Source organism: Raphanus sativus, chromosome 3 (genome assembly GCF_000801105.2).
Source record: "Raphanus sativus cultivar WK10039 chromosome 3, ASM80110v3, whole genome shotgun sequence".
NCBI classification, from domain to species: domain Eukaryota; kingdom Viridiplantae; phylum Streptophyta; class Magnoliopsida; order Brassicales; family Brassicaceae; genus Raphanus; species Raphanus sativus.
Window position 1 is genome coordinate 1769446 of NC_079513.1, and position 17315 is coordinate 1786760.

The following is a 17315-nucleotide window of genomic DNA, read 5'->3' on the forward strand; positions in this document are numbered from 1 at the left end:
TTCCTAGTTGCCTCAAGTGTTTTTTTGTGCTGCTTCTCCTAGTTTTGTTTTCTTGCATTTGGTGCATATGCTCCAAAAAAAAATCTTACGATTTGTTTCTTTATTAGCAAGTGATGAGCACACATGAAGAATCAGAGTATCAAGCAATATACATAACCAATTGATCTCAAGCAATACACATAACCATGAGTGATCTTATTGTAGGCGAATTTTAAAAAGCTAAATGATCCAGGTTAAATAACATCATGACACTAAACATATGTAGCAAGTCTGGCTTGGGCTCACGAAACTATTCTTTTATTTTATTTTTAACAACCTTTTTCCCCCGGTTGTAAATTGACAGAAATGGAAATTTAACACGAAAACAATAAATGGGCCGAGGCCCGCATCAATTTAAGCCATGTCGGTGTTAATCCATTAAGTTGACTAAAACAGCCTTACATATCCCGCGAAAAAATAACGAAACTACCCTCTCTCTCTATTACTTAGCCGCCTAAGTTACCTCCAATCCTATACTTGGGCTGGGTCTTCTTCTCAATTTATATTTCTTTTTTGAGTTGATTACTTCAACAGACACTTTTTATATTTTTGTATCACGTTTAGACACTTGCCACATGAGAGGCACTTTTCCACTCTCTCCCCCCAAATGATTTGTCATTCCTATCCTTTTGCCCGAGTTAAGGGCTTTCTATGCCTGAGTTAATTTTAATATTTTTTTATTCCCATTTTGTAGGGACCAGTTTGATCGAGCAAACGTGTTTCCTTTGTTGAGACATTGAGGTTTCTGCTTGGGTTTATGAGACAATTTTAGACCGTCAGATGTAGAGGGATCGAACGGACACTTTTCATGTGTTTTGAAAAAGTAGGTTATCTTCCATAAATGCATATTATCTGTGGTCGCCAAGCAGGAGGCCAACTAGCTGCAGCTGTAGTTTGAGAAAGGTGACTCCTTTGGTGTCCTTTTGGGCAAATTACCTGTTTTTTACATGATAAAAAACGTTGTAATATAATTTTTCTTGTGCTCTGTCCGTTAACTTTTACGAATCTGTGTTTTTTTCGAAGGAAAGAACGTCGAAGATGGACGAACAATGTTTGGTTCTTAGCGGCGCCTGGGTTTGTGGAGATGGAGGTAACTGGGATTTCGTCATAGAGAAGCATCGAATGGGTCGTATGGTGGCTGTATACGACGGTATTGGATGTAAGGAGCTTGAGGCTAACGTATTACGGGAGTTTGGAGTAGACGATTCGCGGTTTGGTGTTGCATTGAGCTACTGGCCACCAACAAGCTTGGAGCTTGCAACCGGGATTAAGACCCCACCGGTGTTGATAACTAGCGACGGCACTGTGAAGTATTTCTGCAAGCATCTGAAAGTGAAAGGTGGGATGAATTTGTTTGCTCATTTTACGGAGAACCCCCCGGTTGTGGACAGCGAATTCGTGGACGATTCTGGGTTGGGGTTCGTGTCACCAGATGTTGCTAAGTTTTCGACTGGTTCATCTAAAAGGAGTTACGTCTCATCAGCTGCTTCAAAAACTAAGGTCATAAACCTCGTGGAAGACGAGGAATTTGTAAGGGAGATTGAGAGGGTGGAAAAAGATGTGATTAGTGGGGTCACAGTTAGAGGAGAAAGCAGTGTCCTCAGTTCTGGAGGTAACGATGAAGGAGATGTCCTACTTGACGAGATAGAACTGAGGCCGAGAGGCTACGACGAGGAGTTTTGGAAGCCGTTGTTGGAAGGGGACTACAAGGGTTCCAATGCTGTTAACGTAGTGTTCAACGAAGAAGAGATTTTAGCGGGTCTGAATAGAAGATCAGGGCCGAGAACTTATGCAGATGTTGGCGGTTCAAGGGGTGGTGATAGCAACGGAAACACACCAAAGCCCGAGGACTATAACCCTTGGATGGGCGGTGGTAGCGGCGGAGCTCGTGTTGACGACTTGGGAGAGCGACCAACCCGCAAACTCGATGATGTTGACGACGACGAGTTCGACATACCTCCCATGTTTGATGACACAGAGTACGATGTTTCAGAAATCCCAGACATGGATGTTGGAGATCATTATGGCGAAATAGCTGTTGGAAAAGTTTTTGGAAGCAAGGAGGATTGTCAGATTGCTTTGGCAATCTATGCTATAAAGAAGCAGTTTAGGTACACGCAAACTAGGACCAAGGTTGATTCTTTTGTGGTTGAGTGCCCTGACAAGAGGTGTGATTGGCGTGTGACTGCTCATGAGATCCGTGGATGTGGATACTATGAGATAAGGAAGGCTAAACTTGAGCATCTCTGCCCTATTGAGTTTCGACAAGGTTACAAGAGCAGAGCAACTTCTAGAGTAATTGCCGCTGTTTACAAAGCAAAGTTTGGAAACCCCGGGAAAGCTCCTGTTGCTCGGGATTTACAGAAACTCCTTTTGGAAGACCTACGTGTGAATGCATCTTATATGACGTGCTACAGGGCGAAAGAAAAAGCGATAATTGGTGTGCGTGGCACTGATGAGGATGCATACGCCAAGCTCCCTGAGTATCTTTACATGTTAAAGCTTGCAAATCCTGGTACAGTAGCTGACTTGGAAACAGACGTCGACGATGATGGTGATGAACGTTTTCTTTATCTCTTCCTAGCATTTGGTGCTTCCATAAGTGGATTTCGAAAGCTTAGGCATGTGTTGGTTATTGATGGTACCCATCTAAGCGGCAAATACAAGGGGGTGTTGTTGACGGCAAGTGGCCAGGATGCTAATTTTCAGATTTTCCCCCTTGCTTTTGCAATTGTGGATGCTGAGGATGAGGATGCGTGGACATGGTTTTTGCAAAAAGTGGAGAGGATTCTTAGTGATTCCCCAACTCTCGCCATAATCTCTGACAGGGCCGTGAGTATTGCCAATGCTGTGAGTAAGATCTATCCCCAAGCCAAGCATGGAGCTTGCATAGTACACTTGGCTAGGAACGTGAATTCGAGGTATTCAAGTAAGCACCTTGCTGAGTTGGTGACTAAGACAGCGATGGCTCACATGCCACGTGAGTACAAGGAACTGTATGGGAAGGTCAGGTCAACAAACAGTGCTTGTGGTGTGTATCTTGGGAAAATTGGAACTGCTCGTTGGTCAAGATGTAATTTCCCCGGAGACAGATATAACATCATGACCAGCAATATTGCTGAGCAGCTAAACAATGCCCTATTGGAAGGGAGGGGAGCTAACATTCTTGAGTTGGTTAAGTTCATACAGAGGATGATGACCAGGTGGTTTAGTGCTCGTCGGAAGAAGGCAGCTAAACACACTGGAGGTGTAACTGTTGAGGTTGACAAAGAGATGACGAAAAACATGGCGACTGTCAATGGAAGTTACATAAATTCTGTTAATGAGTGGACTTGTCAGGTGCTGGGTAAGTTTGGGAGATCTGACAAGGTGATGCTAGCCGAGAGAAAGTGTAGCTGCAAGTATTTTGACCATATCAAAATACCATGTGGTCATGCTATTCTTGCAGCCAACGGACTTGGGGTGTCTACGGAGACACTATGCGGTCATTGGTATAAGACATCGGTTTGGAGGGAGACCTATGCAGGTGAGATAACTCCTGACGAAGACCCTAGGGATGTTGACTTACCAGATGAAGTAAGGGAGCAGGTTGTATACCCCCCCATGACGAAGTTGCAGCCCGGGCGTCGTCGCAAGGCACGGAAAACCTCCATTGGAGAGTTCAGGGTCTGTAACTCCTCTGTTTCTGTTGACTATGTTGTTGCATCCACTGATATTTTTTTTTTAATTGTTGTAGGCACCGAAGAAGAAGGAGAGTAAGAACAGATGTGGTAGGTGTGGAGGCTTTGGTCACAACCGAACCAACTGCGTTCGCCCCATTTAGCATTTGTGGCTGTGTGGGTTTTATTTTTGGAACAAGTTGGTTGTTCTTTTTTAGACGGTTTTTTTCCGGAATGTTGCTGTTCTCCTTTTTGGTACTAGCTGGGGAGACCTGATGCTAATTTTATTTGGAATTTACAATCCCAAAATCAAGTTTTGTTTTTTTTGGGGGGTTATGTGTTGTTGAACTTGTTTTGGAGACACCAAACATTATATTTTGGAACACCCATGCGTTGATGGCCCTTTGTTTCGTTACTATTGCCTTTGAAGATAAGATTTGAAACAAAGTTGGTTGACAGTGTTTTCCTTTTTCTAGACAATTACCTGTTTAGAAAATGTTCCTTTGTCTATATCACCCTTTCTGATTGTCTATGTGTTTGTGTTGACAAATGGTAAACGTATTAGAAGATCGGTTAGTTTATTTGTTTTTTTGTGGACGTGGACGAGTTGTTGTTCGCATATCCTGTCCATATAATTTAATTGATGATTTTTAACAGAGAAGAGTAATAAGGAACTGAAGCAAAAGTTCATAAAAGACTGCTTTGAAATTGTTTTTCAGGTAGAAACACAATGATAGATACCCTAACAACTCATGCCGAAGATTACAAAAGTAGGTGGTTTGGGAGTTCACATGATGAAGATAACCTTCAGTTGGCAATCCTAGAGTATATCCAAGCCATAGTGCCTAGGGCAAACGCTGCGACTGCTATGTTTGTCAAAGGGTTGCTCCCACCATAGGCCATGCTAGGCGATGTAATAGTATCTTCGGTGGTCAAAGTTGAGTTCTCCTTGGTCTTACTGTTCTCTGTGTTTGCAGCCATTAGGAGTTTGATTTCTTGAATGGTTTGGTCGATTTGCTTCGCCTGGTTTTCAAATCGTCTGGCGGTTTGCATCTTGAAAGAGTCGACATCTACTTTCAGTTGTGAGTGTTTTTCATCGACACTGGTTACCTCGTCCAGAATTGCTTCGTCCACCCATTTGAACAAATGATGCTCGCTTTTCCTCTGTTAATGAAGTGAATTTTTAGATCTGACTAACTACAGTTGTGAATTTTGGTAACAGAACTAGGCAATTTAATCGTTTATCTTACCTTTACACCAATCTCGCACCGATAGAACCTGCGGAAAAGATTCTCCTTCGTCTGAGCGCCGAATGTAGTCACATCCGCTCCACACCAACATCTTTTGGGAATTCCGGTTGTTTGACGGCCGGTATGAGACCTTGAGGATGAAGTGGAAGAGCTCATGGCAATTTTTATTCTGGTTGTTAATGGAAGAGTAGTGTCGCTGTTTGTAGATTCGCTACTATTTCTTAGGGATTTGTAGGTCTCGAAGACTTTGTTGAATCGAATAGTTTGTTGAAGTCCGTCTTTGTTTTTTAAAATATTAAATTATCGTGGAGTAAAATTATTTTTTGATGAACTCCTTCTTGCTGATTTTGATAAGATTATGTTCTTCCGTTGTGGACGTGGAATAAAAGTAACACTACATTTTTTTTTGGTTATTCTTTCGGCACAAACAGTTACTAAAATTTTTAGTCTAAACAGGAACGCATAAACTTCAGGAAGTCGTAATGTTTGCGTTAAATACAACCCTTGCATTAGCTAAACAACAGAATAAGAACATTAAGTACTCCGAGAACCCCATAAAATTTCACAAATTATGGGGAGAAAAAAGGAAGAGAAGGGATTTGGATTCATCTCGTCTGTGATTTCATGCATAGTACGCTGGAAGGACCAAAGTCTTGTAGATGTCCATAGCGAACTGCATGCGTATGTTGTCCACAATCTTGTCGGTGATGCCTGCCATTCCAGGAGGTGGATCACCATGAGCGTGCAACTCTAGGAACTTCATCGTCACAGGGCCGCAGTCGCCAGAGCGGTGGTTGACGTAGATATCTGTAATACGGGTGCAGACAAACGGCTTCACACCTGCGAATTGGGTAAGCTCACACATGGCTACTTTCTTAACAAGGTAAGGGAGGGAAGCAAGGATCGGTTTCATCCACTTAGCCATGCGTCTTACGCCATGCAAAGTGGGTAGAGGATCAAGCACCTCAACCAATCCCATATCGAGGTTTATTGCTAACCCAACCCAGTGTGACTCGTCCCACAACATGGGAGTGTAGATTGTGTGGATGTCCTCCATCCATTTCTTCCCTGGACAGAGCACGATGTCGACCAATCGCTGGTCCCATTCGAAACTCTCCTTCTTTTTCTTACCACACTTGGTGAAAGATTGAAAATCATCTTCGATTGCTGAACAAAGTATTGGAGGTGCGAATGCTGCTTTCTCCGTCTGTAGAATATCGGCGTGCCTCTTTGAGATCATGTGGACTAGAATTTCCATTTGCTGAGAAATGTAAGCCGATATGTTATTGAGCAGTTAAAATTCCAGAAAATCAGACCAAAAACAATAAAGTTATACTTACATATGTGGTTGTCCATTGCTTCGGCTTTGCCATTTCTAGGAGAGATTTGTTTGAAAACTCGAATTCAGATGGAGTGCTATGGAACCTGTGAAAGCAGAGAAATTTAGAAATTAAAGTTGGATTGATAAGGTTTCAGTGTTATGAGCAAAGAAGTAAAGATGTTTTGATAAGAAACTTACACATTAATGTTGGTTTTCAGAACCTGATTGAAAATCTCCCATTCCCTGTCTGGTAGTGGAGTGATCAGATCCAAAGCCGGTACTAGTGGGGAGCTTATTAATTCCTTAGCCAGAAGGTTTTCTAGGTGTGTTGGAACATGGCTCGGGGGATCTTTAGTGCTTGTTAGATCGATTGTAGAGTCGTCCGCAGGCTGGTTCTGTTTTAATTCAAGAAACCGTAAGTTAGTAGTTTTATTTTAGAAGAAATTATTCTCCATTTCCACTATTAAGGAGACATACCTCCTCAGCGTTAGTTTGACGACCGATGCTTGGGGGAGAGTTCGAGGAAGCCGTGGCTTTAAATGCATTTGGGGTTCCTGCGTGGCTTGCAAATCCAAGCCCACTTTCATTGCTCTTGACCGGTGATGTCAGTGGAGTGAAAGGAATGGGTGATAACTGCAAACGAATGCCAGTTGGAGATGATGGCCCTGCGGTTTGGTCAAATATTGGACCTGCAGACAGAGGAGGGTCTGGACTTATCGGGTCGTATATGGTCATACCATGATGGAGTATGTGATTAATCTCCGGGCTGTTTGGGTGGTCTGCTTTGTCATAGACTTTTGAAGGGGGGTCCCACCGACCAGGGTATAGTGTCCCAAAAGTACGAGTCTGGGTGGTGTTCTGCTTTGTATCAGCCGTTTCATTTGCATCGGCGGTGGCATCGTCAGTAATTCTAATTGGCTGAGTCTCTCCTTCGATTTTGTGGTCAGGTGTGTTGTGGACCATTTCGTTGAGGTCATCCCCATCGTCCACACCCTACAACAGCGATCAGAGAATGGTAACATGAAGTTATCGTGATGAGCAGAGGTTTGTTTGCTGTAGACATATGTGAAAGATGGTATGATTGAGGCTGACCTGGCCACTATAATTCTTGTCGTCAGGGAGGATCTCTTGGTCTTGTTCTTTTGAGTTGTTTACATCATCTTGAACTTGATTCCTCTTATCCGCATCCTACATTGAAGAACGAAACTTAGAAGAGTGAATATTTAAAACTTTGGTTAATTAGATATTACAACCTGAGCGTAAACAGCCTGCTCATCCTCTTGGCTGTAGTGTTCACGTGAGTTGTGGACATCCTTTTTTGGAAGGGAATCCATAGCCTCCGCAACCTACAGTGCAATCCCGAGAATGAGTGGATATATGTTAGTAGCCTTATTGGTGTTCATCTTTGAATTACATAGGTTTATGAGTGAGTATTACCATGGCCACAACATTGTGCTCATCCGTGGCCAGCTCGGGATCGGCAGGTTTGTTTGGACCCAAATTTTGGACATCCTACAATGTCAAAATATGAGCATAGAGAATAGTATCCAAAAGTCAGTAAAAGCAAAGGAACAAACAAAGGAACAAGCAAACCACATTTGATTTAGGTAAGTAAAACCTCACCTTCTCGTAATCTGAATTGTTCAAATCAGTGGTCATCTCGGAAAGCATTGTTGTAGGACGTATTGTTTTTATGAAAACAGGTTCCACCTGCTCGGCTTCAGCATCCTCATCCTTTCATACGATAAATATAAAGATGCTTAATAAAGGGATTAGGATACCGAAACTAGCAGTTATAAATCTATGTAAAAGTAGAAATGAATTTACTTCAGTGGTGTCATCAAAGTTGGCAGTGTGGACAGATTTGTTGTGGATGATTTCTGTGTGCTTTTCATAGGGAGGAGTGATAGCGTTTTCAGACGCCTCGCGTTGGAGATGAGCTGCGTACTGACTTATGATAGGTGAGTGTGGTTCTTCCTGATCATCCCGATCCTACAGGGTGGCCAGAAACAGAGAATTTGTAACTATATTTACATGATAATAAAATGCAATCACTGTAGAAGCACACATCACCTGATCATTTTTAGGATCGAAGTGTAGGGGATTGACGTCAGCTGGTTGATCACCGGTCTGTTGTGTGGCAGGAGTATCCTATAAGCATAAGTTGAAGGGTACATGAGAAACTTGGTTAGGTAACTGTGATAGTAAACAAATAAAAAAAGGAAGAACAATCAGTATGTCTAGAATTGACCTGTTGAATTGTCCCTCTCTCTTCTTCCTGAGTAGACGTCCGAAGTTTCTTGGTAGCATATAGCAGTGTATTAAATGACGATTGCCTTCCTCGAGCTTTCCTCTTCTTGTTCTTTAGCAATTTCTTCAAATCGTTGATCTGCTGTTGAAGACCCAAGACAATCTCAGTTAGTTCTTCGTTGGTGTGAATGTTGGCCTTGGAGCGTGTGAAATAAGAACTGATGCGTCTTTGCTTCCTTGTAGACGTGTCCTTGTTGATAAACGGCTTTGGTCTGAGTGACTGTTTGACTCTAGTGAGATTCGGTTTAACCGTACGGTTACCCCGATCTTGAGGCTTGTGAAGCAAAGTCTCCGTTGTTAACCCACCAGGCCACATTGCCTTGTTGAAACTGCACCCATCGGATATCAATTGTTCCATGTAAATCAGACGATCGTCCTTGGTTTTATTGGGCCATTCTCCCCACCCAGGCTGCGGTTGAGTTTCCATAGGTATGACCGGTGAGAAAGCAAGCTGAGAAGAAGATTTAATACAGAAATTAGAAAGTCAAAATCCCTGGAGAAAATCATTTTAGGTTCTCGGTAAGATTTTGGAATATTTTACGTGTGGACGTGGACATAATTTCCTAGTGTGGACAGAAATTCAAAAATATCCATGCGTTATTGAGAACCAAAAGAGTGTGTTAGGGGGATCCCTTACATTCTCGGAGAATTCGACGCGCAAGATGTCATTAGATTTGATGGAGCCGTGCTGTGGTAGGTATTTTTGTTCAAGGTCCATCAGTGTGCGGTCGTCGTTGGGAGCAGGGATGAACTGTAGCAGTTGTGGGATGGCGCGGAAGGCAACCAATTGCAGTGTAAGAGGGAAGCCCTGCAATCGGAAAGATGACTGCTTGAGTTTTTTCACGAGCCAAGCGAGAGGGTCCGTGATCTTAGGTGGAGCAGGCTTCGGTGGTTTCATGCATGAAATTGTCTTCAAGAATGACTCTCTACCCCAAGGGAAGGCAAAGAAGGATTTGAGATTCCTAAGCATGCTTACATATCGAGGAGTGGGACGGGCAACTTGTTTGTGAGCAATTAGAACACCGTCGACAATGATGATAAGAGCAATACGAATCTTCTTCCAACCGGGCATTTTCTTGTCTTTCTCGAGCATCCGACAGAGCTCTGCTATAGTTATCATCTTCTTGTCCCCGAAAAGTTTCTTCCAAACTCCATCTTTGCCCGCAAAAACTGACTTGCAGGTGTTAGGATGATATCCTTCTGGAAAAGAGTCACAATTCAGACCTGTTACGGTTCCAAACTCTTGGAGACCGTAACGGAGAGGGTTCCCACCAAAAACAGACCAGAGGGTATGGTCGTCCCCACATAAGAGCTGGCGAGTAAGGAAGGAGTGAATGAGCTTTGCAGACACTGGAGCTTGTCGTGCTGGGATGTCAAAAAGCTTTCCAAAACATGACTGTCGAATGGTCTGGAACTCCGGAGTTCCTCTGAGAACGTTACGAAGAAAAGGGAGGATCTCCGGTGAAGAATATATGTTGAGCTTTTTTATGGGGAACCTGTCAGTCGCAAATAGCCTAAAAGGGAGACGCGGATCAGGCTGCGTGCCTGCAGAAAGTGTGACCAGGAAAACAAAAAAAAAGTCAATAATGCCGGAGGTCCAATTTGAGTATGGTTATTAAGAAACAAAACTAGAGGAATTGATCTTCAGTAATTTGTTTTTCGGAACCAATAAACAGTAATCGACAGTAAGGGATCTTCTTAGCACAAAATTAGAAGAACTCGAGTCTATAAAATCAAAGAAAAATAAACAGGTAACCCTAAAAAGAAACCTAGATCTGAAAACGGGAATGGTAAATCTAAAAAACAAACACAGCAAAAACCCCTAAAAGAGCAGAGAAATAAAACCCTAAAATTGGAAAAGAAATGTAAAACCCTAACAAAATTGGGGATCAAAAATCGTAGATTGGAAATCGCTACTGCTAAATCTTAAACACACCCACAAATACAGCAAAAAGCCCTAAAATTGGTAGTCAGAAAACCCTAAAATTCGAAAATAAAAGGGAAAGGAACTCTCTTCAAACAAAATCGACAAATGCAAGTTTATCCAAGAAAGGGACAAAAAAACGAAAGAGAATAAGTAGAAGTGGCTTCGATTTAACCTGAAGTGGATGGGGGAAGATCGGAATGCGGTGAGGGGACGGCTTTCTTCTTCGCCGCCGCCTGAGCAGACTTGGGTTTCTTCTTCGTCATTAGAGTTCGTCAATATCTTCGAAAGTTACGGATCTTTGGATGTCGATGGAACAAAGGTTTAGCTCTAATGGGGAAAAGAAGAGGAGTGAGATTTGAACTGTGTAGGAGTATTGTGGTTTGTCCGACACCTAATAAAAAAAGTTTCAAAACTATCTAACTATGGTTAATTCATCTGTGGTTAGCAAAACGTGGTGTGGGCTAGAAAGAGGGTATAGATGACTTTGTACAAGAGGAAAGTGTTGGGCAAGTGGAAAGTGTCTACCCATGTAATTCACACTACAAAATGTGTCTTAGAAGGTAAAAAAATCCTCTTTTTTTCTCTCTCACAATTCTCAAAAATAAAAAAAAATCTCAAAACCCGAACTGCGCCTTTTCCGTTCCCTCTTGCCCTGTCAAAATCAACCTCAACGCAATATCTGGGAAGGTCCGTTTCATTATTCTTTGCCCTTTTTATCGTTCAATTCTTCTCCTTCTTATCTCTCTCTCTATGGTGATCATCAGCTCCTAGTTTTGTCCTCTGTTATATACCGATTCGTATTTAGGTTTGCTTCTTTTTGATCCTTAAAAATTAGGGTTTTATGGATGGTTGTTAACCCTAAAAAGCATCAACTTTTGAATTGCAGATTGATCTCATAATTAACTGATGGGTTCCAAAATCGTCTTTCGATCTCTCACCGAGTTATTCCCACAGGTTAAAAAAAAGCTCTCATCTTTTTTTTTTTCCTTTCGATAAATGATATTTAGGTTTCAGTATAAGATTCTGTATATTATACTATAAGATGATTATTGTTTATCTAACTAAAGGCTTACGTTGTCATACGATGCAGATTGATGCGAGGATATTAAAAGCTGTAGCTATTGAGCACCCTAAAGATGCTGATCTCGCTGCAGCTATTGTTATCTCTGAGATTGTTCCCAAGTTTTACCCTGATTTGTCTGATCATCCTTCTTCCCTACCTCACAACAACAAGACACCAATAATAAAGGTCCCAGACAACAACAATGGTACTTGTACGTTTGAAAGTTTTGAGTTACTCTTTTTTTCTATTACCATTCTATATACTGATGAAAACGTCTGTATGTAAATGCAGTAGAAACGGGTGCGTTCTCTTCTTCAGTAACAAGGGCTCAGTCATCAGAAGTGATTCCGAATGGTGATGCTGATGTTCAGAGCAAAGTGATTGAGTCTGGAGTGGTTTCCTCAGAGCCCCCTACCAAACTGACTAACGATGTTTGGGAAGGTATTGATTTTCACTTTACAGGTAATCATCAAGCAGAGTCGAGCACAAGCGCAGATGATAAGCTGGTTTGTCCTGCATCAGACAGTTTGGAATCTACACAGAAATCAACAAAGGGTTCATCAGATGGTGATGTGAGAGAGGCCTCAAGTGGTTCACTCAGTGATGCAGAGTTGAGCGGCTCAGTTCTTGTGGAAGAGACTTCGGAAGGTTCCTTGGCTGTTGAAAATGGTGATTCAGAGCTGCCTGGTGCCTTTAGCTCTAGTGTTAGCCGATCCAGCCAGGGCTGCAAAATCGATCACCTCAAACAGATCATCGAAGATGCCAAAAGTAACAAGGTGTGCTAAAACTAGTTTGTTTTGGTGTGTTTCCATTATTAAATATCGTCTCTTATTTTGTATTTTTTTTGTAATTGTGTAGAGAACCTTGTTCATTGTGATGGAATCGATTATGAATCTGATGAGAGAAGTCGAGCTTCAAGAGAAGGATGCAGAGAAGGTGAAGGAAGACGCTACTAGAGGAGGCTTTGATACCCTTAAAAAGGTTGAGGACCTGAAGAAGATTCTTGCACATGCCAAGGAGGGAAACGACATGGTAACTTGTTTTTAACTGATAAATAAGTGTTTGCTAATGTGGGGGAAATAATCATTTATCTATGTACTCAGGATGCCGGAGAAGTCTATGGGGAGAGGTCAGTTTTGGCAACTGAAGTAAATGAGCTTGAAAACCGTTTGCTCAACTTATCAGAAGAACGTGACAAGTCTCTTTCTGTTCTTGATGAGGTCCGTGCAAGTCTCTTTATGATGTCCTCTTCCACTGAAGTTGATGAGCTTAACGTTTGTGTTTCTTTTTTCTACTTATAGATGCGTGGAGTCCTCGAAGTGAGACTGGCTGCAGCCCTGGAGATTAAAAATGCTGCTGAGAAAGAGATCCAAGAGAAAGAAGGTGCCGCACGCAAGGAACTTGCTGAACAGGAAGCAATCATGGATAAGGTTGTCCAAGAATCAAAGCTTCTACAGAAGGAGGCAGAGGAAAATTCCAAGGTAACATCACTTCCTTTGGTTACTACTAGCGAATGACTTGTTAACATATGGTGTTCTGTGTCTTACAGCTGCGAGAGTTCCTTATGGAGCGTGGTCGGATTGTTGATTCTTTACAGTAAGTCCTCTTACTCATCACTAATAAGTTAGCAGTCATCCCCCTTGTGAAGCATCTGGATTTGAAAAACTGCTATTATATTAGATTAATGTTGAGACCCATTTTTTGGTGAGTCTTGTCTGCTTATTGGTCTTTAACTTTGTCTTGGCTCTTCCCTTTTGAACAGAGGAGAAATCTATGTGATCTGTAAAGACATCCGGCTCTTGAAAGAGAAATTCGACAATGGTGTGCCGTTGAGCCAATCAATCACCTCAAGCCAGACAAGCTGTAAGCTAGCTTCTTCTGTATCATCCATGAAGAGCTTGTTGCTTGAGAAGCCGCTTGACCTATCTTATGAAGCACCTGAATCCTCAGGCAACAGCAAGAGCCCAGAAGAAGCTTCGGTTAACGAGGAAAAAGAGGACGAACGTAAGGAGCTCCTGGAAGATGGCTGGGACATCTTTGACAAAGAAATAGAACTCTAAGTGTCTTCTTTACAGGAGGAAGATTCAATAATGTCTTTGTAGAAATAAATTTGGTGTTAAGAATTAAAGAGATGTGAGATGGATTTTGGGTTCTACGTTTATTATCTACTTTGCAGAGTTTGCAGAGCAAAACTATAACGTGGAAAGGGGAACACGAACAACTTAAGTTTTCTTGTGCATATTTCCTGTTATTTTCTGTTAAAATCTTCATCCTATAGTTGTCATGGATTTATATTATTAAAAGAGAAATACAAATATAGATTGATTTTAAGATTTACTATTTATCTATATATATAAAAAAATGTTCCATCCCTTACAGCCTTCCACGTCATCGCCAGGTTGAAAAGTCGCGTACTGTAGGGTTGACACGTCGATACGCACCGTTTCATTAAAGGTGCTGTGTGATGGGCTTCTCAATCTGATATGTTTATGGGCCTTGGTGTTGTGCTGTAAACGATTTCGGCCCTAGATAACATCATCGTCTATATCACCCTAATATGCTTTAGACGAAACCGATGTCGCGCAACTCTCATCTCCGATGACAATTCAGATTTCGACACCATAACGCTCTAAGTAAAAATTCTGTATTGAATCCCTTCAGTCACTCATCCACTACGTGGCCTTCAATTCTCTTATTTGATCTTAGGACGGTGGTGTCACAGTATAAATAGGTGTGCGATTTCTTCTTTCCAACTCATCCTCTCATCGATTCTCACTCATTCATGGCGGCGAGTGAATGAGTGACGAGGGTTCATCGGAGACGACGGCGGATGGCAGATGGCGGCGAGGGTTCATCGGCGATGACGAAAGCGGAGCTCCCAGAGAAATTGGCGAAAAGCGTTGTGATATTGACGTGCGAGTCCACAAGGGAAAAGCGGGTCTTGGCGGATCTTGTGATGTGTGTTTGATCGGGACTGTTCATGCTTCAAAGGTATTATTCTCTTTTTTTTTTCCTTTTTTTGCGGAAAGGATCTGTCTTTGGTAAATTGCATGTCAAATTTTCAAGAAATCTATTAAAAATGTATTTTTCAGATGTAAATGTTTCGGACAGTGTTTTTGGTTGTGTAATTAGAAGAGTTTCTGTAAGGGTTTTAGGAATCAAGTAAGGAACCCCTAGCTTCTTGCAAGTTGCTGAAGTAAAAAAAAAAAGATTTTGAATGGGTTTAGTACTTGATCTCAGCTTAGCTCTTTGTTTTTTTCTTCATTAGCATTGAATCATTCATCATGGGACAATACTGTAATATTGTTTCTATTTTATTTTGTTTGTTATAGGAATCATGTCGAGAAGTTCAAGCAGTAATCAGCATCTTGAAACCAGAGGTTGTTTTTTCTTTTATATGTTCACAGAGAACTGAATTTTTATATCCTTGTGTCTATGTTTTGGTCTAAAGCAAGTGGCTGATGATTGTAGGCTGTCTTCGTGGAGTTGTGTTCAAGCCCTTTGTCTATTCTCAAACCTCAGACTTTGAAGGTTTGCTTCTTTCTTCCTATTTCGTTTGCTTTTCCCGTTTTATGTGAGATTCTGTATAGGAATGTGCATCGCTGTTTCTTTTGGTGGAAGATGATAGATTATGTTGCTGTCGATGTCTATAACTCTGTATCAACAATTAAGAGAGATGCCAACTTTTCTTTTGTTAATCATAAAAACAGAGGATTTCTTTTCTTTCGAATGGAAAAGAGTTTGCCTATAGAATGTAGTTCAGTTGTTTTAATACTGGAAGGAAATTTTTTTTTTTTAATACAACCTGATTTGACCAAATAGTTCTACTAGCAACATATTACTCTTAGGTGTTTTAATGATTTTAGCATTTAATTGCTTAGTTTTTGGTTATACTTGGTCAATAGCATCTTCTTCTGTGTTCATAAGCTAAAGCTATGACCTTATGTGATTTATTTTTTCAGTGGTCCTTATGATGAAGGGAAATTGAAATTGGAGCTTGATGTTTGAATGATAAGTGTCTGCATTGAGCTTGGTTTTTAGGAACAATCAGACACTCTCACACTTCTGTGCAAGGTCTTCATCAAGATATCAGTAGGAGATGAATCACAAAGGAGGCCAACGAATCTGAGGTTTGGCAGTATAATCTAGGATTCTGCAAAGGATCTTTCTGTTGCTGTTCTGTTTATTTTCACTTAACATGTTAGTAGGATAGTTTCGTGTCTATGATGGAGTATAGTATGATGATAAGTACTAACATTTACTTGGGAAAGCGATTTTTTCCCTTAGCCGCTTTAAACTTTTTGTAAGACATTCAGTTCTACCAAGTGTAGACTTTGTTTCCATGTCTTTTACTTCTTCTTTTTTGCCATGGAACCAATTCTTGAGGTTTTACATTTTGTTAACCACTCTTTGTAACCTTCATACTTCATTGCTTGAAATAGTATTTACATTCATAAAAAAAGAAATTATTAACCAGTACTATAAAGCTCTTTGTCATATGCTCCCGAGCAAAAATCCCGGGCGTAGCCCGGGCCGACCCTAGTTTACAATAAAATAAAATGACACTGAAATATTAAACAATTTTAAGTTTAAGTTATAAATGTTTTTTCCTAAATTAATTATATTATTTTCTAAATTAAATTTAGCTAAATTTTCATGTCATCGGATTTCCTAAAGATTTTTCTGAACTTTGGGTTTAAAAACTAATTTAACAAGATTTCCTACAATGTTTTAAATATATATATTTAACCATTTTGGTTACTATTAACTATTTTTAACACTAAAATTAAAATTTAATTATTTTTGAATTACTTGTAGTATAATACTAGATGTTGATCCGCATAAATATGCGGATATATGTTTTACAGTATATACCTAGTTCATTCAAATTTTAAAAATTTAAAATTTTATGGTTTTCGTTTCACTACTTTTGTTTATTATTTAAACTATGTATTTCATCACTGTCCTATAATAGGAGCGTCCGTAAAATATTGTGAACCGCGAACATTGTTGTAAGAAAAAAAATGAGCAAAATGTTTCATTTAATAGATAAAATGATCCTAATACCCAAGATATATGAATACAAATAGATAAATAAAAATAGAAAAAATAAAAAAACATAAAAAACTTCTTTATAGTTTCAGATTATATGTTTTCAGTTTCGAAACTTTTTATAAATTCTTTTTTTGGATTTTTTCGAATTTTTTTCTTTTTTCCAAATTTGATTTTAATAATTCGAAAGTAATTTTTGAAACTATCTTTGAAATTTTTATTTTCAATCTTTTAGTATTTATTTTTTATTTTATAAAATTTTAAACCTTAATCCCAAAACTCCACCTATTAACTCTTAGCCCCAAAGTTTGGATTAGTCAACCCTAGGGATATAACTATATGAGTATATATTTACTTTTAATGAAATACTAGATTTTGATCCGCGCTTAAGAAGTGCGAGTATTTTTTATTGTATAGTAGATACAATTTAAAAAAAATTATAACTATTTATAGTTATAAATAATTTAAAAGATGTTCTATTATAATATATGACGTTGAAACAATGTTTTCTTTTTTGTTTTTATATCCGTTAGAGACTTCTTGTCGAATTGATAGATCCATTGACCTGTATATAGTCCGGTTTAGATTTAGGAAAACAAAATCTACTTGCCAATTAGATTAAAAGTAGATTTGAAGATCAATTCATGTGTTTTATAGTATATAAATAAGATAATGAATTCGTATGTTTCAAAGT

General features: G+C 40.0%; 2 protein-coding genes across 7 annotated transcripts; one reads left to right on the plus strand and one right to left on the minus strand.

Annotated features, from left to right (window-relative positions):
• Positions 1-4505: 4505 nt before the first annotated feature.
• On the minus strand, positions 4506-5104 carry LOC108844835 (uncharacterized protein At4g04775-like). Its single transcript, XM_057005981.1, has 2 exons — positions 4949-5104; positions 4506-4862 (listed from the first exon to the last, which is right to left on the minus strand). The coding sequence occupies exons 1-2, from the start codon at positions 5102-5104 to the stop codon at positions 4506-4508; spliced, it is 513 nt and encodes a 170-aa protein (XP_056861961.1).
• Positions 5105-11068: 5964 nt separating this feature from the next.
• LOC108847984 (uncharacterized) lies at positions 11069-13808 on the plus strand. Of its 6 annotated transcripts, none has more exons than XM_018621374.2 (10): positions 11116-11193; positions 11271-11311; positions 11393-11460; positions 11597-11780; positions 11861-12345; positions 12428-12601; positions 12673-12789; positions 12871-13050; positions 13119-13165; positions 13332-13808. In XM_018621374.2, the coding sequence occupies exons 3-10, from the start codon at positions 11413-11415 to the stop codon at positions 13627-13629; spliced, it is 1533 nt and encodes a 510-aa protein (XP_018476876.1). In that variant the 5' UTR covers positions 11116-11193; positions 11271-11311; positions 11393-11412; the 3' UTR covers positions 13630-13808. The 6 variants fall into 6 exon arrangements, with proteins under 6 accessions (XP_018476877.1, XP_018476879.1, XP_018476876.1 ...); XM_057006089.1 differs by having other exon boundaries at positions 11158-11311; positions 11861-12010; positions 12092-12345; XM_018621375.2 differs by lacking the exon at positions 11271-11311 and having other exon boundaries at positions 11069-11193.
• The last annotated feature ends 3507 nt before the right edge of the window (positions 13809-17315 follow it).

What these genes read in the sequence shown, in the direction of transcription:
- LOC108844835 (XM_057005981.1), bottom strand. Translation starts at nt 5,104, where the DNA reads ATGAGCTCTTCCACTTCATCCTCAAGGTCTCATACCGGCCGTCAAACA. An exon ending in GGTGCGAGATTGGTGTAAAG is followed by an intron (nt 4,863 to 4,948) that starts GTAAGATAAACG and finishes CTTCATTAACAG; the next exon opens with AGGAAAAGCGAGCATCATTT.
- LOC108847984 (XM_018621375.2), top strand. Translation starts at nt 11,413, where the DNA reads ATGGGTTCCAAAATCGTCTTTCGATCTCTCACCGAGTTATTCCCACAG. An exon ending in AGACAACAACAATGGTACTT is followed by an intron (nt 11,781 to 11,860) that starts GTACGTTTGAAA and finishes ATGTAAATGCAG; the next exon opens with TAGAAACGGGTGCGTTCTCT. An exon ending in CCAAGGAGGGAAACGACATG is followed by an intron (nt 12,602 to 12,672) that starts GTAACTTGTTTT and finishes CTATGTACTCAG; the next exon opens with GATGCCGGAGAAGTCTATGG.